The 27,554-nt window shown below is 40.5% G+C and overlaps 1 protein-coding gene across 2 annotated transcripts in view; it reads right to left on the bottom strand.

The window, feature by feature from the left end:
* The window catches only part of RALYL (RALY RNA binding protein like), a 1,738,931-nt gene that overhangs the window by 68,605 nt on the left and 1,642,772 nt on the right, over positions 1–27,554 (bottom strand). For both annotated transcript variants that reach the window (XM_069220422.1, XM_069220423.1), the window contains one exon: positions 26,029–26,142. In XM_069220422.1, the coding sequence (XP_069076523.1) occupies positions 26,029–26,142 (114 nt within the window). The remainder of the gene's footprint in view (positions 1–26,028; positions 26,143–27,554) is intronic.

The raw sequence follows: 27,554 nt of genomic DNA, 5'->3' as shown, positions 1-27,554 counted from the left end.
AACGCCTGCCCTGACCCAGGCGCTAAAATCCGGCGCAAATGCGGGTTTTTTAGACCCGCCCACTCCCGGGCGTCATTTTTGCCCGGGAGTATAAATACGACGCATTTGCATCGCAGTCATTTTTTAAGACGGGAACGCCTACCTTGCATATCATTAACGCAAGGAAGGCGTTCATGCAAAAAAATGACGCTAACTCCATGAACGTTGGCGCTAGACGCGTCTAACGCCAAAGTATAAATATGGAGTTAGTTTTGCGTTGAATTTGCATCGAAAAAAACAACGTAAATTCGGCGCAAACGGAGTATAAATATGCCCCCATATGTGCCTTAAAATTAAGACTGTCTTTGAAAAGTATGTCTAAATATTTATATTTGTTTACAAACTGTAGTTTATTGGTTCAAATCCACCATTTTAGGTGCCTCGCTTAATCCTTGACTTTTAAAATATAATTACTTTAGTTTTTGTGATATTAATTACTAGATCATTAACCTGACAATAAGTTGTAAAAGCACTGAGTTGCGTCTAAAGGCCTAATGGAGTACGATCCCACAAGATAGTATTGTTCGCATAGAATATTGCTAAAACCAGCTCCCCTCCTAATTTTGGGGGAAATGCACGCCTGGAACTCAGGTTCACCAGGATCAGGAGAATATATAAGAAGAAAAGCAATAGAGCCAATATACAACCTTGCCGCAAGACATTCAGGATGTAGATTTTCCATTGCTTCCCAGTTGAACTTAGGTCCACAAATCCTCGTGTAGTTGTATAATCAGCTTCAGTAAGCCGGGGGGTATATTCCAAATATTACGTTCTCCCCAGAGTTTACCTTGGTTGATCGAGTGAAAAGTGTTAGATATGTCTATATATGCTACATAAATAGGTCAATTTCGGGTTGTAACATAACCCTCTACTAACGTTTTTAATACAGAACAGTTATCCATAGTTAAATGGTTACTTCTAACCCCCCAGTTGGACACTTCTTCTTTCTGAACTCAAGTTTCTAAAACCTGCAGCGGATGTTTTGCATATATTTTACTGTGCATATCAAGGAGGTTTTTTTTTTCTACAATTATTAGCCATTTTAAAAAATTGGAACACGAACACTTCCCTTCCAGGAATCTGGTATTCTATTGAGTGAGCTATATTAGCGACCAACGGTATCAATACTTGTGCCTACAGGCTGGGATTCATTTTTAATATGTCTGCTGGTCCTTCGGCCTGTGAACTCTTTAAATTCTTTATTACAGATGTTCATTCCTTTATTGAGGGGATTACATTCTCCTTTTTTCTTAGACTCATGTCATTCAGGCAACTACTCGAATCATTCTGCAACACCTTTACATTAATGCCTCCAATCTTAATACTATAGCGGTCCGTAATGTACTTGACCCTCTGTTCTTCATCAACTGGACAAGCTTCAGGATTTTATTTATAGCTCCCATCATTTTACCCAATACTTTCCAAAAGGTTGTCGGTTTTCCATTATAGAGAGCTGTAATAACATCAGTCTATAAAGTCTCCTTCTCCTCCCATACATTCTTTCTAATTTTCTTTCTGTACTCTCTCCTGAACACCCTTATTTGCATATTTCTGATCATAGGGTCCAATTTATAAGCTTCTTTTCTTATTTAAAGCTCTATCTTTGCTTTCAGTTTGTTGCCCTTTGACCTAGTTTTAATTTGTCTTCTATTAATAATGTGTGTGAACTGAACTGAAAATTGATGAATATCGCTTAACATTTTTCATAATCTATCCAAATATTATGCCCTGGTTTCCACAATGAAGCATTAGAAGGTTCTGAACCAGTTGTTTTACCTTATATTCGTTTTCATAGAGCATATTATTATACGACTGACGCTGGACGTAAGATGAATTTTGCCACATCTCTCTTTCTTTGACCAACTAACTAAGTGCCAATAAGAGAGATCAATGACCAGTACCACCTAATTCCCCTATAACCAAATCCTCAACTAGGCAGAATTTCTTGATGGATATTATTGTATAATCAATCAGTGAGGATCTCTTTCTGTTATCAAAAGTAGGCTTACCTTGTTGATCTCCTTTACATCTTCCATTAATGACTGAGACTAAATTTGTTTAATATATACCCAATCTTCCTCTCTTTCAAATCACTCTTTCTATTTGTTAATAGCTGGGATGGGATATTCAGACTCTTCTCTTGAAATAATCCCACAAACTAGCACATGGGATTTTGGCATTTAAATCTCCACACAGCAATATTGTGGACAGAGGAAATTATATATTTATTTTATGTAGAAGGGGTGTCACTTGTCACACTTTCTTATCCTGATGGTTATTAGGTGGGAAATGTGTATGTACAGAAATAATCCATTGATTATAGATGGCTGGTTTGGGGATGTTAATAAGACTTAAGAAGTCTGTGAATTCCTTACAGATCCTCCTTCACCTTATGTCTTGCTTTGTAGATATTAATGTTAAAAGACCTCCTCTAGCTCTATCAAATTGCCCTTTTTACAGCCTTTACATTATGAGCAGCAAAATCATAATGTCCATGCCCTTTAGTTTCTGAATGAACGACTACCCGATCCTTTTTAGCTCTACTATATTCCATGACATATAGCGTATCAGATCATCATGGCCTTTTCCAAGTTGAGCATTGTGGAATCCGGTTTTCAGAATTTATTGCCATCACAATCCAATTTCAATCAACCTTCACTAGTGATTGACTACTGTTGCAGTCCCTGTATACATATCTTCCCTGATCAGTCTTTGTTACTCGTTTACAGCAGTGGCCTGTTTCATATATGTCTGAGCATTGGGGGTAATGGTAGTGGACACATAGGACTGGATAAGGTTTAACCTGCTTGAACAGTGTCATTTCTTTGCACGTAGCAGTTTCCCTTGTACGCCACCATGTCATCATATTTTAACGCAGCAGTCTTGTTCGGCAGGGGGATACCCTCCAACGGACAATAGGAGTGGAATACAAGCACTCTTCAGAGGAAGCACGCAAATTCACCCCTAAAGAATTATGTAAACATGTCTACCAACATGTGTGCTGAACAAAAGCTCCTCTCCTGGTAGTGCTTCGTAAAGCTCTTTTTTAGGTTGCTCATGTAACTTCTGGTGACAAGTGCACTGTCAAGCCAAACTCAAAAAGTGAAATCGAATGTACCATGTTACACATGGGACCATTTACATAGCAAAGCAATCACTTATCAAGTAAGAAAGACGTTGGTCCATAAACCAATCTATCAGAGCAAAAGCAGTACAAATTAAGTCAAAGAGGTTCCCCAACAATCGCAAATGTTCCATTCTGCCCTTGGAAATCTCAGCAGAAATGTGAACTCTTAAAAGTATTTAAATCCATATACAATGAACAATGTTCACTGATTAAAAGTTGGAGAAAGGGGTTATTCAGGTTATATCAGCCTTTTACAAATAGTATTTGTTACTGCAGTTGTTTGTCTTATTTGCTTTCTTCTTGTCATTTGCCAACACATATTGGGTGCCACTTTCTCCCACCTACTTAAGGCGCAATAACCATTCAGTTAAACTATTAATAGTTCAGAGGCCAATAATATCCTTACAAAAACAGGCATGCACTTTTTCAGAATTATGTACAACATATTAAAGTAATGCATCCAAAACGTTTAAACACTGACAACTTTTAAACCCCTAGAGACTCTTATTGCTCACCACTGCTACTGCACACAGAGAGCAAAACAGAAAACACATTTTAAGTGACTCATCTCTTGGTTGGAAGTCTTTACAACTTCGTCTTAAACCAGAACTTAAATTGACTCTTCGAAAAAAGACCTAGAACTCTTCTTTTCTGATATGCACACCTACTAAGCATGAACTTATAGACTCACAGGAAAAATAGTTGGCTATTCTCTAAACCTGTGATTCATGGTCACCTCTATATCTGCGGTGTCTTCCTATGGGGCCCAGGACTCTTTATAAGCAGACAATCTATACATAAAAAAATCAAGATATAATATTCTAGGCTCGTTGAAAATGTGAAGGAATGTGAAAATGTTGACTAAAATTTAAGTCTGTATCCTTAGCTTGATTCATGGGAGCAGCACAAGTATGTCAAACTGAGGGGCTTATTTAAGAGCCCCTAGTGCCTCCTTGTGCCACTTTAGCGTAATTGTTTCCATGCTAATTTGGCCCAACGAGGCCAAAACCGCTGTGCCAAATTTACAAAGTGGCGCAGTGCATGCACTGCGCCACTTTGTAACCCTTTGAGCTACATTATGCCTGAGCCAGGCATAATGTATGGAAAGTGGGCATTCTCCCTTTAGGGGAGCTGAAAAAATGGTGCTCAGAGCAGGCGTTAAAAGGAGGCACAGCATTGTAAATTACAATGGGCCTCAATGGGCTTTGCAGGATTAGCATCAAAACATTTTACGCTAATCATGCAATGCTCCGAACTAGAGTCAAATATTCTGATGCTAGTTTCCTAGCTCCCGCCATGGTGTGCTGTATCTTAGATACAGCACACAAATGGTGGCTTTGGGGGGCGCTAAGGGGTGCAAGAAAAGTGGCGCTGCACTGGCTGCAGCGCCACTTTTCTCAAATCAGGCCCTGAATCTAGAACAGATGATGGAAGGCCTCAATTAAAGCACTAGTGTGCACCAACAAAAAGAGAAGATGCATTAGGAGCAAAAAGGACATTGATATGCTGGAGTCTAACATCACCTTTGGCCTGATTTACATCTTGGGGGAGGGGTTACTCTGCCACATCGGTGACAGAGATCCTGTCCGTCGAAATCTAAATGCCATAGAAACAATTGTATTTTGATTTCAGCAAATGGGATATCTGTCACAGTTGCGACGGACGAACCCCTCCACTGAGATCTAAATCAGGTCCTTTGTCTTTTAGAAGAAAAATCCTAATTTTGAAAAGCTTTAACCTTCCCATTAAAAATTAGTTTTTTGCATATTTGTTATTTGTGAAATAAATAAAACATTTAATCATTTGTGTATTTGTTTAATGTATACTTTTTTTGTATTTTCTGTATTGGTTTGAGGTTCAAATCATAGAAATTGATTTGGCAGGGAGCTCTGGCTTCCAGTAGTGACTCACTACAGATCTATGGAGGCCAAAAGGTTAAGAACCAATGGCCACATGTACAAAGGTTTTTTCTTGTCACAAAGGTCCGATTTGCAGAACCGGGCCTTTGCAACAAGAAAAAAGCATTTGGGGATGCACAAACCCAATTTTGAAATTCGGTAATTTCTTTACCGAATTGTAAATAGAGTTTGCGAGTCGCAATTAGGAAGTGGCATTCCCTTCCTAATTGCGAGTTGCAGTGCGATGTATGATTGTTTTGTGACCGTGAATGCAGTCACAAAACAATTGCATTTAACAACAATTAACCCCTCCCCCTTTGTGTATGGTAGCGAAAATATTTTTGGGAGCAGGCAGAGGTCCCACGGACCACTTTCTACTCTAAAAAAATGAAAAGAAAACTTTTTATTTTTGTTTTTGAAATGTAGCCTGTTTTCCTTTAAGGAAAATGGGCTACATTTTAAAAAAAATGGTTTCATTAAAAGCAGTCACAGACACGGTGGTCTGCTGTCCCCAGCAGGCAACCATCCCTGTGAGTGCAGCCATCCCCAATGGGGTCGCAAATTGTAACCTACCTCATAAATATTAATGAAGTAGGGAATGTACAACCCCATTGGGAATTGCTAACAGTGTGACGTACATCGTTGTAAATATGGTTTTGTGACTCGCAAAACTCTGGGTCGTACATCTGGCCCTAAAGCCTTAAAGAGCCCTTTCAAACACAGATGGTTAAACACAGCTGTTTATTAATCTTGCCAAATTTAGATCTTTTAACAGCTTTACCTACTGGGTCAAAGCAATTAATCTCTGTTACTCCCCATACCAGACAAATGTGATTTTTCTCTCTCAATAACTGTGAAGTCCCATAATGTCTAAAATCAAGCAAATCTTGTCACATGCCAGCAGATCCAGAAGATCTCAATAATATCACCATATGACAGCTTTACCTTTTGTGTCTAAAATAGTTGAGAGCTGTGTAGATACCAAACTTAGGAAATTCACCCGAGAAAATAATTACCTGAATGACTACCAGTCAGAATTTGAACCAGAGGACTTCAACCGAACTAAAACACCAAGACAATCATGCTGAAAATAGTGGATCATGCTTTACATAAACTAAATTCTGCTTTGTTATCATTCTCAAACTGCTGGTAGCATTTGATACTGTGAACCATAACTCTCTACTGGTAACCCTCAAAGACTGCATGGATATTGAAGTATGGGGTTTATTCATGCTGTCTGGTCCTGTAGACCCAATCAGCCATTTTGGAATTAAATTTGACGTGACCTGCAAACTGATCTACATCATCCACTAGATCTTACTCCCAAAGTGGCTCTATTAAGTATCCTGGAAGATGAAGGGTCTCACAAGAGGAAAAAAGTCCTGCTCCGCATTGGCCTCACCATCTTTCAAAGGGATATATCTCAAAGAGCATCACAGCCCCCGGCGATCTCTGGCTGGTTAAATGACACGGACAAATCATGTATGGTTGAAAGACCAATTAATGAAGCCAGAGGCTGTCTGCAAAAGCATGCACAAATATGGTGGGAATGGCCTCGCAAAATGGAAGAAAAGTTACATATAAGTTTTTATTAGTGAAAGAATAATCTCTTTTAAAGAGACAATAGCTCACCAGCCTCGGCACTGAAGGGGACTTCTTTTATTGCAGATGTGCAGATTGTGCACAAACAAAATTCTGTCACTCAGTAAGGGTGTCAAATTGTTGATGTAGGCTGATCCATAGCTGCTCTTGGCATAGATAAATGTGATTTAAACTTTACCAATGGATGTAAACTGCTGACCCATAGCTCCTATACGTATGCATATGATACAGTACTTTTAAGGGGAAAAAAAGCTCTCAATGGCTAAACTAAGCTAACAAAAAAAAACAGGAGTATTGCAAAAATGGGCTTTTGCTAAACCATTTTGTTGATCAGACTCTGTAAGAGCATTGCAGTAGAATGGTACAGCCTGCAGGAGCACAGCAGAGACTGCTGGGGTGCAGAAAAAGCTGATGGAACCCTGCAGAGACTATAATGGAGGAGATTATACAGCACAGGGAGGGTTGTGGAAGCACAGAACAGACTGTAGGCGTCCGGAAGTGGCTGGAGGAGCAGAGTACATATTGTCTCATCGGGGCACAGTAAATAGTGGCACAGCATAGTGTTATAATGGGAGCTATCAGTCTGCTCAGGGTTTGGTTGCCCTGGTGCCCAGAAATCCGATGACGTATTGGAATCCTGGGATCAGCTGTGGAGCAGGCAAGGGAGTTTCGCTTATAATATTCATGCTTTGTCACGGAGTTTACTTCAAATAAACTACAAAAAGACTAAAGAGACTGATGAAGCACCTTACAAGCTTCTCTTTGTGAGCATCGAATATTTGCTTTCTCTTTTCCTACTAAACATTTATTTTCTCTTGTTCACAGAACAAGTACAGCATGGCTCGTATGAAAGCGAGCATCAGCTCCACACATGAACACACACTCAATGAACATGCAAAGCCTAGGCAGCAGCTTTGTAATCTTCTCACTCCCACACAAACATGCACATAGACTACATACACATACAAACACACTCACAGACAAAGTGGAGATTCAGCACGTGTATGATACTAACAGACTCCTTGTCGACACCAGGCTACTGGCAAGCTCTTAAACTCTAAATTTGTCCTAGATTTAAAGTGAAATTGTCCATTCATTTTTGGCCCTATGCATTCTGGCACCTCTCTCTCTGGATCAGTAATACACAAAGCTAAATAGAAGTACCAGAATGCAATCCAGGCAAGCACTGATAAAGCCTTTAGTTAGGTCTGACTGAAAACGGAAAGTGCCTCTCAGCGATTAGTGAACTTGTTATGGATGAGCAGGAGGGGAAATGCAAGAATGAGTTAATTTTGGGGATGTGTGACGGCGAAATGAGTGCACAGATGATCAAATGCACAGATAATGAGTGACTAAGTGCATGACCTCAAAGATGGGTGTCTGCACGAATGGAAGCTTCCAGACTCTTTCACTTATGTAGAAGACTTCTTGGCTTAGCCAATGCTTGTTGCTCCATTACAGGACTCTGGCCTCTGCATAGAAGTAACGTTTCTAAATAATAGGGTCAGGACTTCTTTCTGTACGGCAGGCATGAGTTTATAATGTCAACTGGAAGGCCATTAGGGCTAGGTCACATAGAGGAATTAATTGAAGTGATTAGCAACTACACTGAGTTAGTTATTACTTCCCAGCCTGGGGACTCCAAACACTCAACACCAGAGTAAGTCGAAGGCTTTCAACTCTTATAGTTGGAAAATGCACACAGCTCATTTGTTTACATCTATTGAATGGTCCCTGCATGGTCTGTCTGCCACAAACATGACCGTCATGTATCTCAAAATGTTTGAATTAACTGAATTAATGTCTGCGTGCATCCTAACCCTCGTGGTGTTCTGAAACCTCCAGATACAACACCTATACTCTGTTCCTTTCAGTTATTGGATCCACTGCACCAGAACTTGTTCCCAGCTGAAATTTGCTCAATCAACCTGCTGTATAATTTAAAATTGTTGTTAAAGAATATCTCAGTTTACAAGAATTTTCTTAACTGACGCACCCACACACTAAACTGTCACTGTAATTTTACTGATAAGTACAAATGAAAACTTTATGTACAATAAAGTGTTGTTCATCATCAGTTATGTACAGCTCCCATTTCAATGCAACCTACCCACCCAGAACTCTAAGATGTACTGCGTACATGTCTAAAAACCGGTGAATTATACAATCTAAACTCCGTCAAAAGGCCAATCTTCATAGTTTCTAAAATCCACAGTGATAGGCTTGTGATCCTAGTGAAAACGACAGTTAGCCAGTTAACAATGGTTTCTGCTGGATCCACTTGCTGGTATAGTGACTGCAGATATCAGCAAGCAGTGGAGAAAATTCCAGTTTATGCCTGATGCATTTTGGAATGATGACAAATGGAGGCAAGAATGCCCTGCGGTGTATGGAAGCTTGTCCTAACTTGCAGGGACTTCAGCTCAATGAAAATAACAGGGTATACAGATTTAATCCAATCCAATCTACTGGTTTAGTCACTCACTAGCTTTTAACTTGCAGCTGGTGAGGTCGCTAAGTGGGTCATGTGCTGACACTAAAAAGAATTTCATTCTAGACATTAATGAGTGACATGATATGTTATAGAAACACTGATACGCCCCCACCATATGTATGATAATATGTTTATGACAATGTCTGCGTTGAGGTCAATGATGAATCTTTGGGCTACTGCATTTCAAAAGCTAAAAATCAATTTAAATCATATTTTTAAAGAGGCTTTCAGATGGGTCCTGTATATCTCCCAACCTTATAACTGTGACTGGCAAGTCCATGACTGGAAAAAAAACACAGAGGGACAAATGGTAGACTATGGTGACGGTGGGTGGTTACTTTTATCCTGTACCTCATATTTTTGGGCTGCGATTTACTAATAGTTCACGTAACGCAGGGCAGCAAGTCAAGGTGCTGCGTTGTGTGAACGGTAGAGGGCTGAAATGTGCCATATTTACAAAGATATGGAGATGTTCAGCTGGTGCAACTGTGGCTGCCTAGAATTGCAATGGGTGTGAGGGTCATGCGTTGTGGGCCGGTTAGGGATACCTTCCTGCACAAAAACTATCCTTGGAGGTGTAGTCCTCTTTGGATGCATGCTTCAGAAGAGGAAGTAAGGGGGAGCAATAAAGGTATTTCTCCTCGTTAAGCCAGCTTGTGGTAGGTGCACCACTTTGGCTCAGACCCATGCTTACAGACTTAATAAATCTGGGTTTGCAGCAAATTAGATGTGTGGATGCACAGGAATGCCCATAATCCACCAATGTTATGCCTCCCTAACACAGGGTGAAGCAAGGTGTTACTTATTATTTTTTTAACAAAGCTACACATATCAGGCTTGTGTGGCTTTGTAAATATCAAAATAAATTTGGCGTCAGGATTTTCTCCAAGAAAGACATGCACTCCCTCAAAATCTTAGTAAATCTAGTCCTAAATATGCAGGTGACCACGAAGGACAGGACATGAACAATCATCTTACAGTGTAGGTTTTATCAACCCCTCAGCACCCGACAGTCATGTAATGAACAAGCTGTGCTGGAAAAAAAGTTATTTTTAAACATAGCATATGGCTCCTGAATCAGAAATAAGACTTCAACAGAAGCCAAAAATCCAAGGGATTAGGCTGCAGAAAATCTTGTCTTTTTAGATCGGCGGATGGAATTTCTTCCATAGATAGAAAAAAATAGTTGGTGAAACCTAATTACTGAGCTGCAAAATTTGGTAGGTAGGCAATGTTTTCCGCAACAAAAATGCAGAATGCCTTGAATTTCAGGAAAACAACTTTCTTGTGAAAAAATAGCTCCTTTGATTCGCACTTTGCATTATCACGCTACAAAGATAACAATGATAGAGATAATTGCAGAAATAAAGCGCACACATCTTAACTTTTACGTGTTACTGTATTGCAGTGAAATCTCAAGGCAATTACCTTTCTCCCATGCAGACAGAAACAACAAATTATTTTCAGTCAATTTTAGCTCTGGCTTCATTTTTTTAAATGTAGATCTGCTTTTCACAGCAGAATCATCACAATGTACATGGCAACTTTGCACTCACACACCCTGCCTTACCACCAATGCAGCATGGCTGATAAATGTGCAGATGCGTAATTGATCCCTCAATGAACTGCCGGGGCTTATAGAACTGGTCAGCACATACTCAGCTACTTTGGCCCTCATTCTGACCTTGGCGGTCTTTTCGCGAGACCGCCGAGTTACCGCCGCGGTGAAGACCGCCGACCGCAGCCACACTGGCGGTCGGCGGAAAAGTGGAGACTGGTCAACCTCCACCGCCACGCCAGCAGAACACCGCCCACAGAATTACGACCCACATATCTGTGTAGCGGTGTTCTGTTGGCGGTGTTCTGTTGGCGGTCACCTCCCCATGGCTCCCGTCGCCTCCCGGAGGACCAACGCACAAGGTAAGTTGACCGTCCGTGAGGGGAGGGGGAGGGGGGGTGTTGTGTGATGTGGGCGTGCATGGGGGTGTGCGTGTGAGTGTGTAGAGGGGGTGTGTGAGTGCGTGTATGCGGGCGGGGGGTGCTGCTGTGTCTATGGGTAATGTGTGCTGTTCGGCAGGTGCGCATGTCTGCATGTATGTGTGCGGGTATGTGTCCCCGTTGTGTATGTGTGTGTAGGGGGTGTGTATATGTGCATGTTGGGGGTGTGTGCATGTCGGGGTGCATGTATGTGCATGTCGGGGTGGGGGTGGGGAGGGGGTTCGTACCACCTCTGGGGGGTGGAGGGTGTGGGGGGAGGACTCGGGTGGGTAGTGGGGGGTGGGGGAGACCCCTATCAGTGCCAGGGAAGGAATTCCCTGGCCCCGATAGTGCTTACCGCCATGGTTCGCATGGCGGTTCCCGACCGCCAGAAACCCCGGCGGTAGGCAGGGTCATGATACCGTTGGCGGTCTTGGGACGACCGCCGGGCCGGAGTGCGCAAACTCCAGCCCGGCGGTCATGACCGCCGTGGCGGTCGGAGTGGGGAAGTGGCGGTCGATCGCGGCGGTGACCGCCGCGGTCAGAATGCCATTTTTCTGACCGCCGGTCTGTTCGCGGTCCGACCGCCGCCTCTCCGCCGACCGCCAAGGTCAGAATGAGGGCCTTTGTCTTTGCAACGGCTTTGTTCCCCTGTGTTGTGCACAAGCTTCTGTCCTTTCCAAGAGACTCTTCAAGATGTACACTGGTTTTGAGCCGTACAACATACAGATGTATGCAGATGACATCCAGAAAAATTAGGTTGCAGAAAAGATCGAGATACTTGCTACTACAAATCAGGCCTATCATCTGCTCTTGTTTGCCAAACAAAAGATAGGCCCAAAAACACGGCTCCTGCCTCTATGTGGCCTATTGAAGACCCAACTCCACACTGCTAGAGCCAATATAATGGCGGGCTTGGGGAGTGTAGCCAAAAGTCATAGGGTTGGGCAGCTGGCATAATCCACAAAATTCACTGCTCTGGTTCAAGCAATGCCATAACTTGCATTGCGTCACACTGTTCCTACCACTAATCATACTGTGTGGCTAACAAGTTAAAGGTTAATTTGGAGAAAACAAAAATAGCCAATTTTAGAGGGAACAACGAAAGCATACAAGTGGGTGCTGGGCAACGACGTGGTGGAGGTGGTAACCTCGTACAAATATCTAAGATTACTGTTTTGAAACATACAGTGCTATCGTTCCAACTTAATGCTCATCTGGGGCAGAATAGCTGATTTTAAGTACTGAGGCCAGCTGGGAGAAGTTTGAAGGTAGATGCCTGAAAAGATTGTTAGAGCTGCCAAAAGTACAATGTGCCCAACGATACGCTTGGAAGGGAACTTGCAAGCATGGAATTTCTTAGTCTTTAAGGCTACCTGGGATAAGCTCTGGACCTCAGAAGGTCAAAAAGTGTCAAGCCCTTGTGCTTAGGAAATCTCATGAAGCAAATTGAAATGGGCTGCGCTTGTTAGAAACAGATTAGAGAAAATCACAGCAAGGTTGAAGGTGGACAAATTTAGGCCCATATTTATACTTTTTGACGCAAACCAGCGCCGGCGCTGGTTTGCGTAAAAAATGTTACCGCCGGCTAACGCCATTCCTACGCGACATGTGGGCGCCTTATTTAAGGAATGACGTTAGCCGGCGCTGCGGACTGGTCAGAGTAAAAAAAAATGACTCAAACCAGGCAGCACCGGAGTAGGGGAAAATAGGGGTTGTGCTTAAAAAAATGGTGCAAGTCAGGTTTGAGGCAAAAATCATGCCTCAAACTAGACTTGCCCATTTTGTGACACACAACCCCCATTGAAATGACTCCTGTCTTAGCAAAGACAGGAGTCATGCCCCCTTGCCCAATGGCCATGCCCCGGGGACCTCTGTCCCCTGGACATGGTCATTGGGCACAGTGGCATGTAGGGGGGCCCAAATTAGGCCCCTATATGCCACTTTAAACACATTAAAAAAAATACTTACCTCAACCTACCGGTACTTACCTGGGATGGGTCCCCCCATCCATGGGTGTCCTCCAGGGGTGGACGAGGGTGGCAGGGGGTGTCCCTGGGGGCAGGGAAGGGCACCTCTGGACTCCTTCCATGGTCAAAGACCATGGAAGTGAGCCCACAGGTCCCTTAAATCCTGCCCTGACCCAGGCGTTAAAAAACGGCGCACATCAGGCTGTGCGCGGTTTTTTAAGGCCCACCCCCTCCTGTGCGTCAAAATGATGCAGGAGTATAAATAAGGCGCACAGGTCTTAAAGTCATTTTTTGGGCGGGAACGCCTACCTTGAATGTCATTAACGCAAGGCAGTTTCCGGCATCTAAAAAATGACGCACACGGAGCAATTTTAAATATGGTGCATGGTTTGCGGCAAATGTGCATCAAAATGTTTGACGCACATTCGGCGCAAACAGAGTATAAATATGCCCCTTAGAGTAACAGAGGCATCCCACTTATTGAAGGCCTGAAAGAGATAATCTAAGGTAACAGACCCTAATTATGTTGCAGGAAAATCCTCTGCAAGTTATATGCTAGAGGCCTGGGAAAACTCAAGGTGGTATCCTTACATATCAGCATTTCCAAACCCCCATAACCACATGTTGTTATTAAAATTTGAGATGGCACGGTATTTAAAATAGGAGGTATTTAATGCATTTTTTGACCCTGCAAACAATTGCTCCTGTGGCTTGTGGGTGACAAATCCAAATGTTAATTTTATTTTCGACTGCCTGCACTTTTATAAAATATGATATCAGATTTTAAAGCTGCTCTTTTTAAAATATTGTATCCATCATCGAAAAGAGGCATTGGCACTTCTCATGAACATGGACTTCTTTGACGTAGCCTGTGCACTAGCAAATTTCTTAAAAACAAGCTTGTCCTAGAGCTATAGTTAAGTTTAATATTGGTCAATACAGGTTCAATTTTATGTTGAGTTATGGGAGGAGGGAGGCCATTCAGTGCTTTTAGGTTGTATTTTTATGGGGGATCAAGTGTGTGGGGGTAGGAGCTGGCTGTTTTAAATGACTTTCATGACTGTTAATTGGGTTGAGGAGTAGTGGGGTTTTGGGGTGGTTTACTGTGTGTGAGTATACTGTTTTACAGATGTGTCTAAACAATAAAGATGTTTTAGTACTACACTGTAGGTTCGTGCACCAACAACAGTGCTTTGGAAAATGTGCACCCTGAGAGTGCTAGGTGGCTTTTTCACTCTGTGAAGGATTTCATTTGGTTTTCAGAATGTTCCTAACCATAACACAGCCCACCAACCATCTTATGACCCCGTTGCTCCTACAACAAGAACAAGATTACAAAGGAAACGTCGTTGTTGATCCAATAGTTCCTTGTTTATCTTGTGTGAATAAGACGAATTGTTTCCAAAATAGGTTACATCTGTAATAAGTCTTGAGCAAAAACACAGAAGAGTCAGCCAACACGTGTTTATGGAGACGGACGCAATTCTTTGCACTTCATTGTTTCCCACAGATTAAGAACATACCTAATTAATGTACACAACAAATTGTTTCGTACTGCTGAACTCTACCTGAATGCCTTGAGAAAGCCCCGGCTTACGCGCCTGTTGGGGCAAAACACATGTTGGCTGACTCTTCTGTGTTTTTGCTCAGGACTTATTACTGATGTAACCTATTTTGGAAACAATTCGTCTTATTCACACAAGATAAACAAGGAACTATTGGATCAACAACGACGTTTCCTTTGTAATCTTGTTCACCCCATTTTATTGAATTTAAGGTATTTGGACTTTTAGAAAAGACTTCTTCTAGTGGGACTTTTCCATTTCTACAGTTCTGGATTTCACATAATGCCTCCTTTTACCTCAACATACTCTTCCTCCACTTTATCTCACTCTTGCAGATTAGGTTTCGTCCCTGCTCTCTCACTTTGTCACTATTTTCTCGCCTTTTTCTTCCCCCTTCTTTGCTGCTTTTCTCTCTTGTTCAGAATTGAAGTCTGACGATTATAAATAAGTCCATGTCCGCAAAAAACAGTGCATGTGGGCCCGAACTGCAACCACTGGCTTAAAATAGGCACTGAATTTTAAAGCTCCTGCAGTGGTAACAAAGGCAGTCAATGCCTGCTGACTTCCCACTGCTATGATGCACCGAACCATAGCACACCCTGAGTACCCACAGATTGCTGCTCCTGGTGGGGTGTGATTCATCGCATTTGACGATACAACCAAGTGGCGCAATCTGTTCTGGTGTCTGGAATGGTGACCACATTTTAAGATGCAAAGCATTCACAGGAGACGCTGCACCAAATGGGACCGTGTGTTCCTCCTCCGTCTGGGACATGTTACAAAGCTTAGGACATGTTACAGATTAGGATATGTTACAAAGAAAGCAATTATAACTCTGAAACCAAAGGTGGGTAAAGACCCCTAGATTGTGGCAGGCAATGTTTTATCTTCCCGATTAACACAGTTCCTGGTTCAAATTTTGCCCACATGACTGTGCAGAGTAATTACCTCCATGTATGACCTCCAGGTGGGAGGCATCCCGGGATGATCTTCACAAAACCATTGTGAAATCTAGCCCACCTGCTGTGGCAGTCATGCAACAGTCCAATAGAAACACCGACACTGAGAAAGTGTTCAACCGAGTCGAGTGGGGTTACCTCTTTCAGACCATTTACAGGAATCTGCTAAGTCAAGACTTTGGGCCTGATTTGGAGTTTGTCATATGGGCTACTCTGTCACCAATGGGGAAGATATCCAGAATGCATTATTAAGAGTGCATTATTTCCTCTGGCACTTACAGAAGGCAGACAGGATATCACCACATTTGTAACAGAGTAATCATCTGGCAACTCCAAATCAGGCCCTTTATCTCTAGAGGCAAGTGGTTGTACACCAACACAACCTCACAGGTTTAATGCAATGGCTTTATTTCAATCAGTCAATCAATCAATGATTTTAAAAGCACGGCTAATCAACCACTGGGTCTTAAGGCACTGTTTGTGGGTGTGTTGCTCAATCGAAGATCCAGGTTTTGAGGTCCTTCAGAGCCTTTTCCCAGCCACGTCCCTCTCCCCATTCTTTTCTCTGATCTCTTGAACCCCGTTCAGCCATCATTTAGATACAATGCACTTGGCCTGTTTAAATCCTTTCTTTATGCTGGCATAAATTACCCTGAAGTATTGGTCCATGCCTTCATGTCAATGATAGCCTTTTCAAGCCAGTCTAGTTACAAACTAAATTGAGGTAAGTGTGAATCTCTTCCTATGCTCTGGATTACTACCAGCACTAGCCTAGGCCAGCATACCAAGCTCTGGATACCCAAAAGTCCTATTTACTTAGGAATCGGCCTCAAAAGATGTGGAGAGCAGATTGATGAAAACAGTCTGAGACCCAGAATACCTTGGTGCACTGGACCCACCTCAACTTTTTTTTCTATGTCGGGCAGAACCCTGAGGGTGAAGATGATGATTGCTCCCCATTTATGGTTTTGGTATGCTATTCCTGCTGATTTGACCTTCTGTTTTTGCCTGGGACATTGAATGATTTGCAAGGAAGCCTGATCATCCCTGTCTGAAACCTCATGAACAACACATGCACACTACAACTAGTGGCCTGTGGATGATGCACATGCACACTTATGATCTATAGTATGTATTATCTAAGTTGATATATTTCCTACCCCATGTGGAACCTCTGCCACTTTGGGTGTTGTTGGAATGCTCAAGGGCTTGCACCTCTTAATACCTGTGAATCACTATTCCGAACGCTTTGCATTCCTGTGGTAAGTGCCACCCTTAATAAATGGAAAAAAAAACACATAAGAGAATAGGAGTAGGCCCCTCAGATCATTTGCTAGTACCACTTTGGAACAATGCAGGTGTTTGCATTGGGGCACTAAGTTACACTGAAAGCATTCGGAGATGAAAGGGGCCACGCACCAGGATCAACCTATTGCAGATAAGCAACTCAAATCCTTCGATAATCGAGCACTGAGTGTGTCCTATGCACCCTACAATTTGTTTTTGTCAAACCATTATTGATAAATATTTCTTTTAAAATGGCTTTCAGTTGGTTGACAAAACCAACCAGGTAATGGGTTTCCTATGAGTTTTACATTTACACATTGACAGCAACCATTTTATATCTGTTCACATACTCTTTTGATGGAAGTTCTTCTTCAGTGACTCTCCCCTTTCAGTGCCAATTATCAGTGCCGTAATCATTTTTCAGTGTGTGTTTTAAAATATGAAAAAAATGTTTATTATAAGTCAGCATCTGGTACAATGGTGTTGGAATCTCATTTAAATATGAAGTCTCAATCTTCCTTGGTTACCAAACAAATGAGACTTAAAATGATCTTTCTTCTCCTTTTTCATATTCTAATAATCCGCTAGATAATTGTTTGAATGAAATTAGAGCATTACAACTGCTTTATGATTGCTACCGATAACAAACTACAGAAAATCAAAGGCCATTGGAAGTTTATGGAGAATAGCCTCACAGAAGTGGAGATTCAAAAAAGTCAGTTGAAAGTTGTGTCAACAAAGATCACCAGGATGGAGAACAACATTGTTCAGCTTCAGAGGCATTCTGAAGATTTGAAAAATCATAATCACTGTAATAATCTCTGCATCTGTGGTCTAAAAGAAGGAATGGAAGAAGGTGTTATGATATTCGTTTCAACATCTTTTCTTCCTGATCTACTGGACGTCCCTGAGGCTCCTTATCCGCAATCCAGAGAGCTCACTCTCTTGGCCTTAAATCTGATGCAACTAAACCAAGGGGGTTCATTATATTATTTCCACAATACAATTATTTACTGCAATGAATTACATCTGCAAAACAGAAGAAAAAAAGTATTGTGATATGGCCAAAACATAAAAATGTCTCATGATCTATCTACTAATAATATGAACACCAAGAAGGAGGTGTTTCTGGCCCTGTATCCCTTGTTGAGACAGTTCAATATGACATCATACCTCCTTGCATCTACAAAATTACCCACAGTGGGACTACTAAATCCTTGATGAACCTTCTACATTGAAATAATATATTTGTGGCATTTCCTCATCTAAAATAGACATTTTATCAACACTTTCATGTCTTTTATAACATATTTCCTCAGCCTGAATTTATATGGCATATTACATGATTCAATTACCATCTTGCAATGCTGCTATTTCATGATGTGTTTTTGCCTTCTGGATTCTGTCCCTGAATCTGCTATTTTACTAATTTTTGTTTTATACTTTTATCTCTCTTGTTACTTTTTACTTTATTCTCCCTTTTATACACTTCCATTTCTAAATTCTACCTTTTCGCATTTTATATCCTTAATTATTCTACTTATTTTTCATCGGTTGTCACCTATAGGTTTTTAATTGTATTTACAAATTATAGTGTCCTGGTAGTCATCCGGGTTTGTTTCCTTCCTCCACGATTAACTCTGTATCGTGGTGTGTTCGTCGGTTATCAAAAGGTACTATCTCATCTTTCTAAACTTAATGCTCATGTAACATTTTTGCAAGAAGTTCATTGCATGGTTGAATAATCTCAAAGATTAAAAAGATGTTGGGTGGGACATGTTGTTTTTTTCTCTTGTTGTTAGGGAGAAATATGGAGTTTCTACTTTATTCCATAAATAACTAAAACATGTTGGACTTTCTCTGGAATGTGGCAATGACTGTTGTTGTGAATTGGGTATTGTGAAAGTGGACCATATTACTCTCTCACTCTTTAAAGTATATGATACAGTAAAATCTGATCCCTCCTTTTGGAATAATATTAAAGAAAGATTAGCCTCCCTCTCAAACCATTATATTATTTTTGGAGGTGATTATAATGAGATATATAATCCTTTCCAGGATAGTAAATCAAAGATTAAATTCAAACCAGAGAACTCTCATAAAGGCCCATATTTATACTTTTTGACGCAAAACTGCGGCAACTCAGTTTTGCGTCAAAAAAATTAGCGCCGGCTAACGCCATTCTGAAGCGCCATGCGGGCGCCGTATTTATTGAATGGCGTTAGCCGGCGTTAGCCGCCGGCGCCGTCTGGTGTGCGTTAAAAAAAACGACGTACACCAGGCAGCGCCGGCGTAGGGGGATATGGGGCTTGGGCGTCAAGAAATGGGGCAAGTCAGGTTGAGGCAATTTTTTCGCCTCAACCCGATTTGCGCCATTTGTTTTCACTCCCAACCCCCATAGAAATGACTCCTGTCTTAGCAAAGACAGGAGTCATGCCCCCTTGCCCAATGGCCATGCCCAGGGGACTTCTGTCCCCTGGGCATGGTCATTGGGCATAGTGGCATGTAGGGGGGCACAAATCAGGCCCCCCTATGCCACAATTTTTTACCTGAACTTACCTTAATGTCCCTGGGATGGGTCCCTCCAGCCTTGGGTGTCCTCCTGGGGTGGGCATGGGTGACAGGGGGTGTCCCTGGGGGCATGGGGGGGCACCTCTGGGCTCCTTCAGAGCCCACAGGTCCCTTAACGCCTGCCTTTTGCAGGCGCTAAAAAACGGCGCAAAAGCGGCCGTACGTCATTTTTTTTGACCCGCCCACTCCCGGGCGTGATTTTTGCCCGGGAATATAAATCCGACGCACATGCCTCGGAGTCGATTTTTTAGACGGGAACGCCTACCTTGCATATAATTAACGCAAAGTAGGTGTCCACGCTAAAAAATGACGCTAACTCCATGGACTTTGCCGCTAGACGCGTCTAACGCCAAAGTATAAATATGGAGTTAGTTTTGCGTCGAAATTGCGTAAAAAAAACGACGCAATTTCGGCGCAAACGGAGTATAAATATGCCCCAAAGTTTTTAGGAAACTATTACATCTTGTTCTTTATTTGATTCATGGGCTCCTGTATCCCTGAGTCATTAGATTACTCTTTTTTTCCTCACCATATGGTTTTTTAACCAGAACTCACGTACGCCTATACATTGCATACATTCCTCACACATGGGCTCCATTTTCATATCTGACCTAGTACATGTCATATCTGAATTTGGGGCACTTTTTAAAGCTTCTAAATCTTGTTGAAAGTGATTTAACAACTATCTCCTATCTAATATGTAATTTATTACAAAAAGTTAATTTTTTTCTAATTAGAAAACCTTTAGATACTTCTGTAACAAATAATTGGGATTCCTTCAAGGCTTCTCTGCGTTCTTTTGTTATCTCCTCTGTGGCACAGAAAAGGAAAAAAAATAAGGCTGAACACCTGTCCTTCTTCAATAAAATAAAAGATCTTGAATATCATTATCATACAACCAGAACATATTCGATCTTGAATGACCTAATTAAGAACATACTGGAAAATTCAATTCAAAATTTGATGATGGTCAAAATAAATCTGGTCAAATGCTAGCCAACTACCTGAAAATTAAAACTGGACATAAGCAGATTAATAAAATGTTTAAAGAAATAGGTAACTCAATATCTGTTTCTAATTCAGACATCTATATTTCTTTTGAAAAATGCTAGCAATTGTTTTATACAGAAGAGTCCAATCCTCCGAATCAACTATTTGATTACTTCTTTTCTAATACACCTAAACTCAAATTACAAAAGCAGATTATACTTCTTTGGAGGAATTCTCAGGATATTTTACAGGCTATCAAGCTCTAGAAACATTCTGAGGCTTCAGGTACTGATGGCATATCTATTGAATAACTGAAACAATTTCTTCATTATTTGGTCCCAAATTATCTGAATTATATATTTCTCCTTGGCATGATGTCAACCGTAGTTCGTCTTTCCTTCAAGCTTTAATTAGTTTAATACTTAAGCAAGATAAAGATTCTTCTTACTGGAAAAGTTATAGCCCTGATTCTTTCATAAATTACAACTGTAAAAATTATGCAAAAAATTTACCCACTAGACTTGAATTTGTTATCCCTTCTCTATTTGAGAATAATACAGGAGTTTTTGCAAATTTGATTGCATTTGCTTCTAAACTAATAAACTAAAACTCCCTACTCAGTTGATGCCAGGAAAGTATTTGATTGCATTAATTGGCAGTTTCTGTTTAAATCTCTTCAATGGTAGGGATTTGGCCCTAATTTAATTTCTTTTATTGTTATTATATTCATGTCCTAGAACTAGTGTTGCTGTTAACAACTGTTTTTCGCCTTATTTTAATTTACATTATGCAACTAGACACAGTTGCTTTGTGTCTCCCTTATTATTTGTCCTTTGTTTTTCAACCATACTTAGAAGGTATAAGGTTTTTTTGGGGTATCAAATGTAATTCTATGGAAATCAAGTTACCTGCCTATGCAGATGATGTGCTAATATATGTGTTAAATCCGCCTTCCTCATTGCCCCCTATATAAACTTAACTTGAATAAAACAGAAGTATTGCCATTGAATGTTTCTGTACTAGTAATATATTTCAGGATACCCACTTTTATGGACTCCCTGTAAAATTAAATATTTTGGTTCTTGGTTTGCTACTATTCTAAAAAAAACTGTAGAATTCAGTGTTTCCTCCCTGAAAGATAAACTCAGCTCTCTACTAGATTGTTGGCCTCCCTTACATTTGACAAGAGAGGGTTGCATTGACACTATACAAATGGTGGTTGTTCTTCATTTTATATGTATAATTCATATCATCCTGCCAGATTCCCTCATATATTTTTAAACAATTAGATTTTTATGGAATAAATAACCTCCTTGCATAGCTTTGTCTTAATTTAGGAGGTTAAAAGCAGAGGGTGGTGTTAGGTTCACTAGCTTTAAACTGTATCATACTTCGTTCATAATTAGACAAGCTTGCACATTAATGTTTGACTCCCCTGAATACACTATGCTAGCATGGGTTCTTATGGAATTTGTTTTTAGAGATTTTTTTATTTTTATGAATCTCTCCACATTTAAAGTGTCAATTTTCTGAAAAGTGGTCCATTATTGAGATTCACACATAAAAGTGTTTCCAACTTACTTCCATCCAAATACACAGAACATCAGTGTTTTTCTTCATTATTACAGCATAATAATATGTTTCTAAAATTTAAGAATAAATCATTCCACTAGAAACATTGGAAAGATAAAGGTATAGTGTGGATTATTCAGATATGGGATGGGTTTCTATTTCTTACTTTATGTCATTCCAACTAAAATACAATTTATCTGATGACTTTGTTTTGGATTACAATAGCTAGGTAACTCTGTTTTGAAATACATATCCAATATCACATACGGAACCTTAAATATTCCATTGTAAAAGATTACCTATAAGCTTAATATTATTCATACTATTCATAAGGTTGCGACTATAAATCGTTTTATGAACCAAAAGCATTTAGTAATAAAGGTCAGCTTTAAAATGTACTTGGGAAAGTTATTTGCAGCAAACATTTTATGTATCTACTTGGACAATAATTTGGAAGAGACTCTTTCGCACTTTTAGATCTGCTGCTTTTACCCACCGCTTACTCTTAATTTACAATAGATTGTTGATTACTCCCATATGAATTACAGTTTGACCCTGATGCTTTCAATTTAAGTTGATCATGTACAAAAAAAACAGGTTCATTATTACCTATTTTATTTCAATGTAACAGTGTTTATCAGTCTGGAAACTGATTTGGGCCAAATGTTCATTCATTTTAAATGTTCACTACCTTTAATATTTAATAACATTTTTCTGGGTTCTATTGTGGTTATACATTATTCACTTTATAGTAATGTTCAACTAAGTGATTTCTTTCTTGCTACTGGTTTTAGGCTGATTACAGCCTCAGGGAAAGCTTATTCCAACCTATTGATTTGTTCTTGGTGCAATCATATATGTGATAGTGATAGAATTGATTCAATTTCTGCTGAAACTGTACAGATTAAGATTACATTTGATTTACTATGGCTCAGGGGCATCTGGTGCACTTTGAAGTTGATGGGGCGAAAGTACCCACCTTAAGCGATGTAAACAAACCCCATGTCCTTTAAAGGATGTTGGGTGGGTACTCCTTCTGAGATTTTTTTGAAGGCTGAATCTATTACGGGGATCCTGCATTTTACTGTGGCACAGCCAACATACTGCTTGTTCGATTTACCTCTATTGGTTAACTCCACAGATATAACCTCTAAGAGTCCCTCAGGAATCGCACACCTATTCAACTGAAGGTACACCTGTTGAAAGCCCTATCAGATGTCAGTATAGGGCTGGGGCGGATCCTGCTTCACTCCTTTCGATAACCTAGCCTCTGATTGGGTGACTGGGATGAAAAGCATCACTGTTGAATCAAGTTTGTATCTTCATAAATGCTGCTGTGATTTGAGCATGTGCAGCTTGCGAAAGTCTGAAGGTAGCTTAAATGGAATATGCCTCTCAGAGATATACAATTCAAAGAACTCTGACAGTGTACCCTTCCATTTGCTGATGACATGCACATTTTGTGATGTCAACACATAGATTGCAGAAATTAAAATACTCGAAGTGACAGACCTGTCAAATGATGTGTTTTCAATTCTGCTACTGCAACTGCAATAACATATTTTAATGATTGCATTTTTGGCTGTGGGCGGTACTTCAGCATCCCCTGTGCAACACCAGCCACTGCTATGGCTACCTTTTACTACATAACTATCTGTTTCTTATTTATGTCTTCCTTCTTTTCCCTAACTTTTCTCACTTTTTTATTTCAAAATGAGGTTGTTTTTTTAATTATTAAAACATGTTGTTTTAAATATTTAAACATGTTTCTTGATATATTAAATGTATCAATAACATATTAATAAACTGAAGAAAAAGAATTGTTCTCTTATGCTTTTTTTAAAAGGGGGCCTTACCTGAGCTTTCTACATTTTACTCTCAAACACCTCTGCTTTACTCCATTGTTTTTTTGTTTTATTTGATATACCTTCCTGTCAACTTTCCCTATCCCATTTTTAGCTTGCCTTATCCTTTTTACCCATCCCTTTTTCACTTCTTACCTGCATCGCATTGTCCTCTTCTGTCTTCCTGCACTGCGTCACTTGTGTTTTTTTTAACTAGCGGATAATGGTAGACATTTTGTGTCTCTTTTTGTAAGACAGTTAGCTTCCCACTAAAAACATTAAGTTTTCACTGAAAGGTATTTCATAATTTAAATATTTCTTCATAATTGAGTTTTGACAGCTGATTCCGTGAGGCTGACTTTCTTCATTATGGAAACCTTCGAAATGATAGAATTCCTTATCTGGCTGATGCTGACACTCCCACTACACCTTACTGTATCTGTCCCTAACTTCCGTTTGGATGACCACCAACCAACTCTTATTTAATTTGGATTGGACTTAGATCTTAGTCCTTGGTGTGTTTTCTTATGCACGTGTGTATTCTGCTAAAAATGTAGGTGTCTATTCTGACTTTGTGCTTTCTTGGTCTATCCGTGTCAATAATGTGTACATAAACTATTTTTTCTACTGTCAGAATGATCAGAAACTCTCTGCTGCTTCTGGATAACTGTAGTTGGTTCAGTCCATCATTCTTTAGTGGCTTGATTATGCCAGTTCCCTTTACTCTGGCATTCCTTTTCAGAATTCATTTGGTGCAGAACTCGGTTTCTGAGCTCCTTTTCGGTCTTTCTCGCCATTCATCAATTGTGTTGGGCATTCAACTGTTTCTTATATTCCCAGTTATGAACTTATGCATACTTAATACTCTCTGAGTTTACTTGAGAGCCTTTTTGGGCATATGTACCAAATACATAAAGCGGATTTCCTACCAACTTATGTGCCTGATCTGATCCTCTCTTCAGATGCTGCATAACACCCCAAAGAATCGTAAGAGCTGTCATAGGGGATGGGCCTTTTATTATGTACTACCCAAATGCTGGAATCTACTTTATTTCTATCTTTGAAAACTGAACATAATCAAGTTGGTGTTTCAGAAACTATTTAAAACTTCCCTCTTCACAGCAACCTAGTCTATTTCGTCAGCTATGTCTTTGCTTGGTTCCAGATACATTATTTTAGTGTCAGGACAACATTTGAGATGTGTGCTCTTTAAATATCTATCATCATCATCATGAGAGAAACTCTATCGACTTTGTTGTTTGGAAATGGCCATTGTCATCCTTAGTCTGCAGTCCACTGTAGGTATCACTACAGCATTACGGCAATATATAGGCTACAGGCCACTGAGAAAACCCATTTCAAAAGTGTGTGCATGGCTCACAAGGCCCAGGATTGAAAGGCCATGCAACACAGAGAAATTTTTTTTCTAAAAATACAAGCCAAGTTATCTAACCTCCCAGTACATGTATGGCATCTAATGGTCTAAATTTATAAACTGATAAAAAAGATGCTTTCGCGTTCAAGGTTCTAAAAATGTATTCCCCAACATTTCAAAGTGCCTGAGATTTAGGAGAAGCATAAAAACCCACTGGATCCTGAAGGCTCCTAGCGTGTGTATGTATGATGGATGCCAAGAAGAGAATTATTGCATGACCGCACTGCTGACACGTAAAAATCTCCCCCGGAATTACAGATACTGGGTACTGGTAAGAGCAGGCATGGACTTACATGTGGAACTCTGAGGTTCCCATGACAATGAGAAATTACTCAGGAAGTTCGTAATTCTGGGGTCGTTTGGGCCTGTATTTCCTCATTTATCCTGTAGTTTCACCAATAAATTTTGGTTTCTTCACAGTCTAAATCCCTGGTGAGATGTACTAGGTCTGGGGATTTACTGATGAATTCTGGATGTGGCTGGTAACTCTGTTACTGATCCCAGGGGGAATTCAGGTGACCTTGCATTCGGGTCCAAGACTCAACACAGGACTTCTCTTCTTCGCAACAGAAGCAACGGGCAATGGGTCCTTAATACCCTGCCCAACAATTCTTTAAGTGCCTGGAAAAGCTTATTGAGTGTGCTAAACGTTTTACAGTCATCACCGCTCAACAAATACACAAAGAATTCACTCCTACCTGCTTCTGCCTTATGTTGCTTTTCAATCTTTTCCAGTCTACCCAACAAGGAATCAATTTTACTCTTAATCTGGGTCAGCTCTTTCTTTATAGTTTGCAGCTCGTCTGATTTCACTGAGAGAAGAGGAAAAGAAAATATTAGTAATAGCAGCAAATGAAATAAAAGATCAGAAGCACCAGAACATTGTTACATTCTTCCTCCTCCAGTCAATCTATTTTCTGATGTAACACACAGCTAAATTATAGGGAAATCAAATTTGTATACCATTTATGAGAGAGCTAATTTCCACAATGGGGACAACATCACAAAGATTTCCTTAGACGCAATGGAAATGTCTGTTAGCATCTCAATTCACACCAGGTGTCATATGGCCAAATATCTTACTTACCTTGGACAAAACGAGAAATGTGTGATGAGTAAGTTTGAGGTGCTTATAAAAGAAAATAATTTTAAATTCCATTTGCATCTAGAAAATTCACATTTGTTCAGTGCAAGTCTTTGTGAAAAAGGAATTAAACGGACAGTGTAAATCTGACATGCTTGCAGTCGTCTCGCAACTCTAAAGAGACCATTTTTGTAAACAAGTGCAAATATACCTATCCATGCGGGTAAAGTTTCCAAATGACTTTATATCAGCAGGACAAGGACACCATGCAAATAGTGTCATTGAGCAAAACATTGCCTGATGGGAGTTGTAGTATGGCTTTGCTTTTACTGAACCAATTGCATTAGCAAGTCTAATAGCATTGATTTGTAAGAGGAAAGCACCGGCTGTGACCTATAGTGTTCTGTAGATATGTAATCACCCAGCAGCCCTTTGCGCGTGGACAAATACCATAACAATAAACTAAAACCCAGCACACTCTCTCTTCCAGCTGCTGGACACATTTAAGGAGCAACTGAGAGCAAATGCTTCAACATTATGGCGGATTTGGGAGCAGAACGAGCGGGTTTCATGGGAAAACAGTTCAAGAGCATTAAGCGAACAGTGCCTGCGTCAATGCTGTTGTTATATTCACGCGGATCATGGAATTCACATGTTGGAGGCGGGGGGGGGAGTAGCATGGCCTATATTTTCAATAAGCTACAAATATAATGAAGGGTGTCTGCCACTACAGAGATACCATGATAGAGATAGCAAGAAATGTCAAAGCCCATCGTTCTGGTGTTAAAAAAGTTTTCTGCGTTTTACATGGAAGCTAGGGCCTAACCAACTTGATCCTCCCATCTGAGGAGGAAGGACACAGTAAGGATGATTTGGTGGGCGCTTGGGAAGGCCTGAAGTCATTCAGAATATCATGAAACGTCACGTGTGCTAGTGGGGCTTGACATTTTGATTGTAATTGCCAGATCTTTACACTGACAAATCCACCCCCTTAACAACTGGTACATCTGCTGTATCATCAACCTCCCGTGGCCTGTGAGTGAAAACCTACTCTATGGAGTACGAGGAATAGAACAAGGTCAGGGGGTGGCCGATGACCAGCTAGGGTGAGAGAAAGGGGTCTAAACATTAAAGTTCAGC

Source organism: Pleurodeles waltl, chromosome 2_2 (genome assembly GCF_031143425.1).
Source record: "Pleurodeles waltl isolate 20211129_DDA chromosome 2_2, aPleWal1.hap1.20221129, whole genome shotgun sequence".
NCBI lineage: Eukaryota > Metazoa > Chordata > Amphibia > Caudata > Salamandridae > Pleurodeles > Pleurodeles waltl.
Note: the sequence above shows the minus strand (reverse complement) of the source record. Positions and strands in the feature narration are given on the sequence as shown.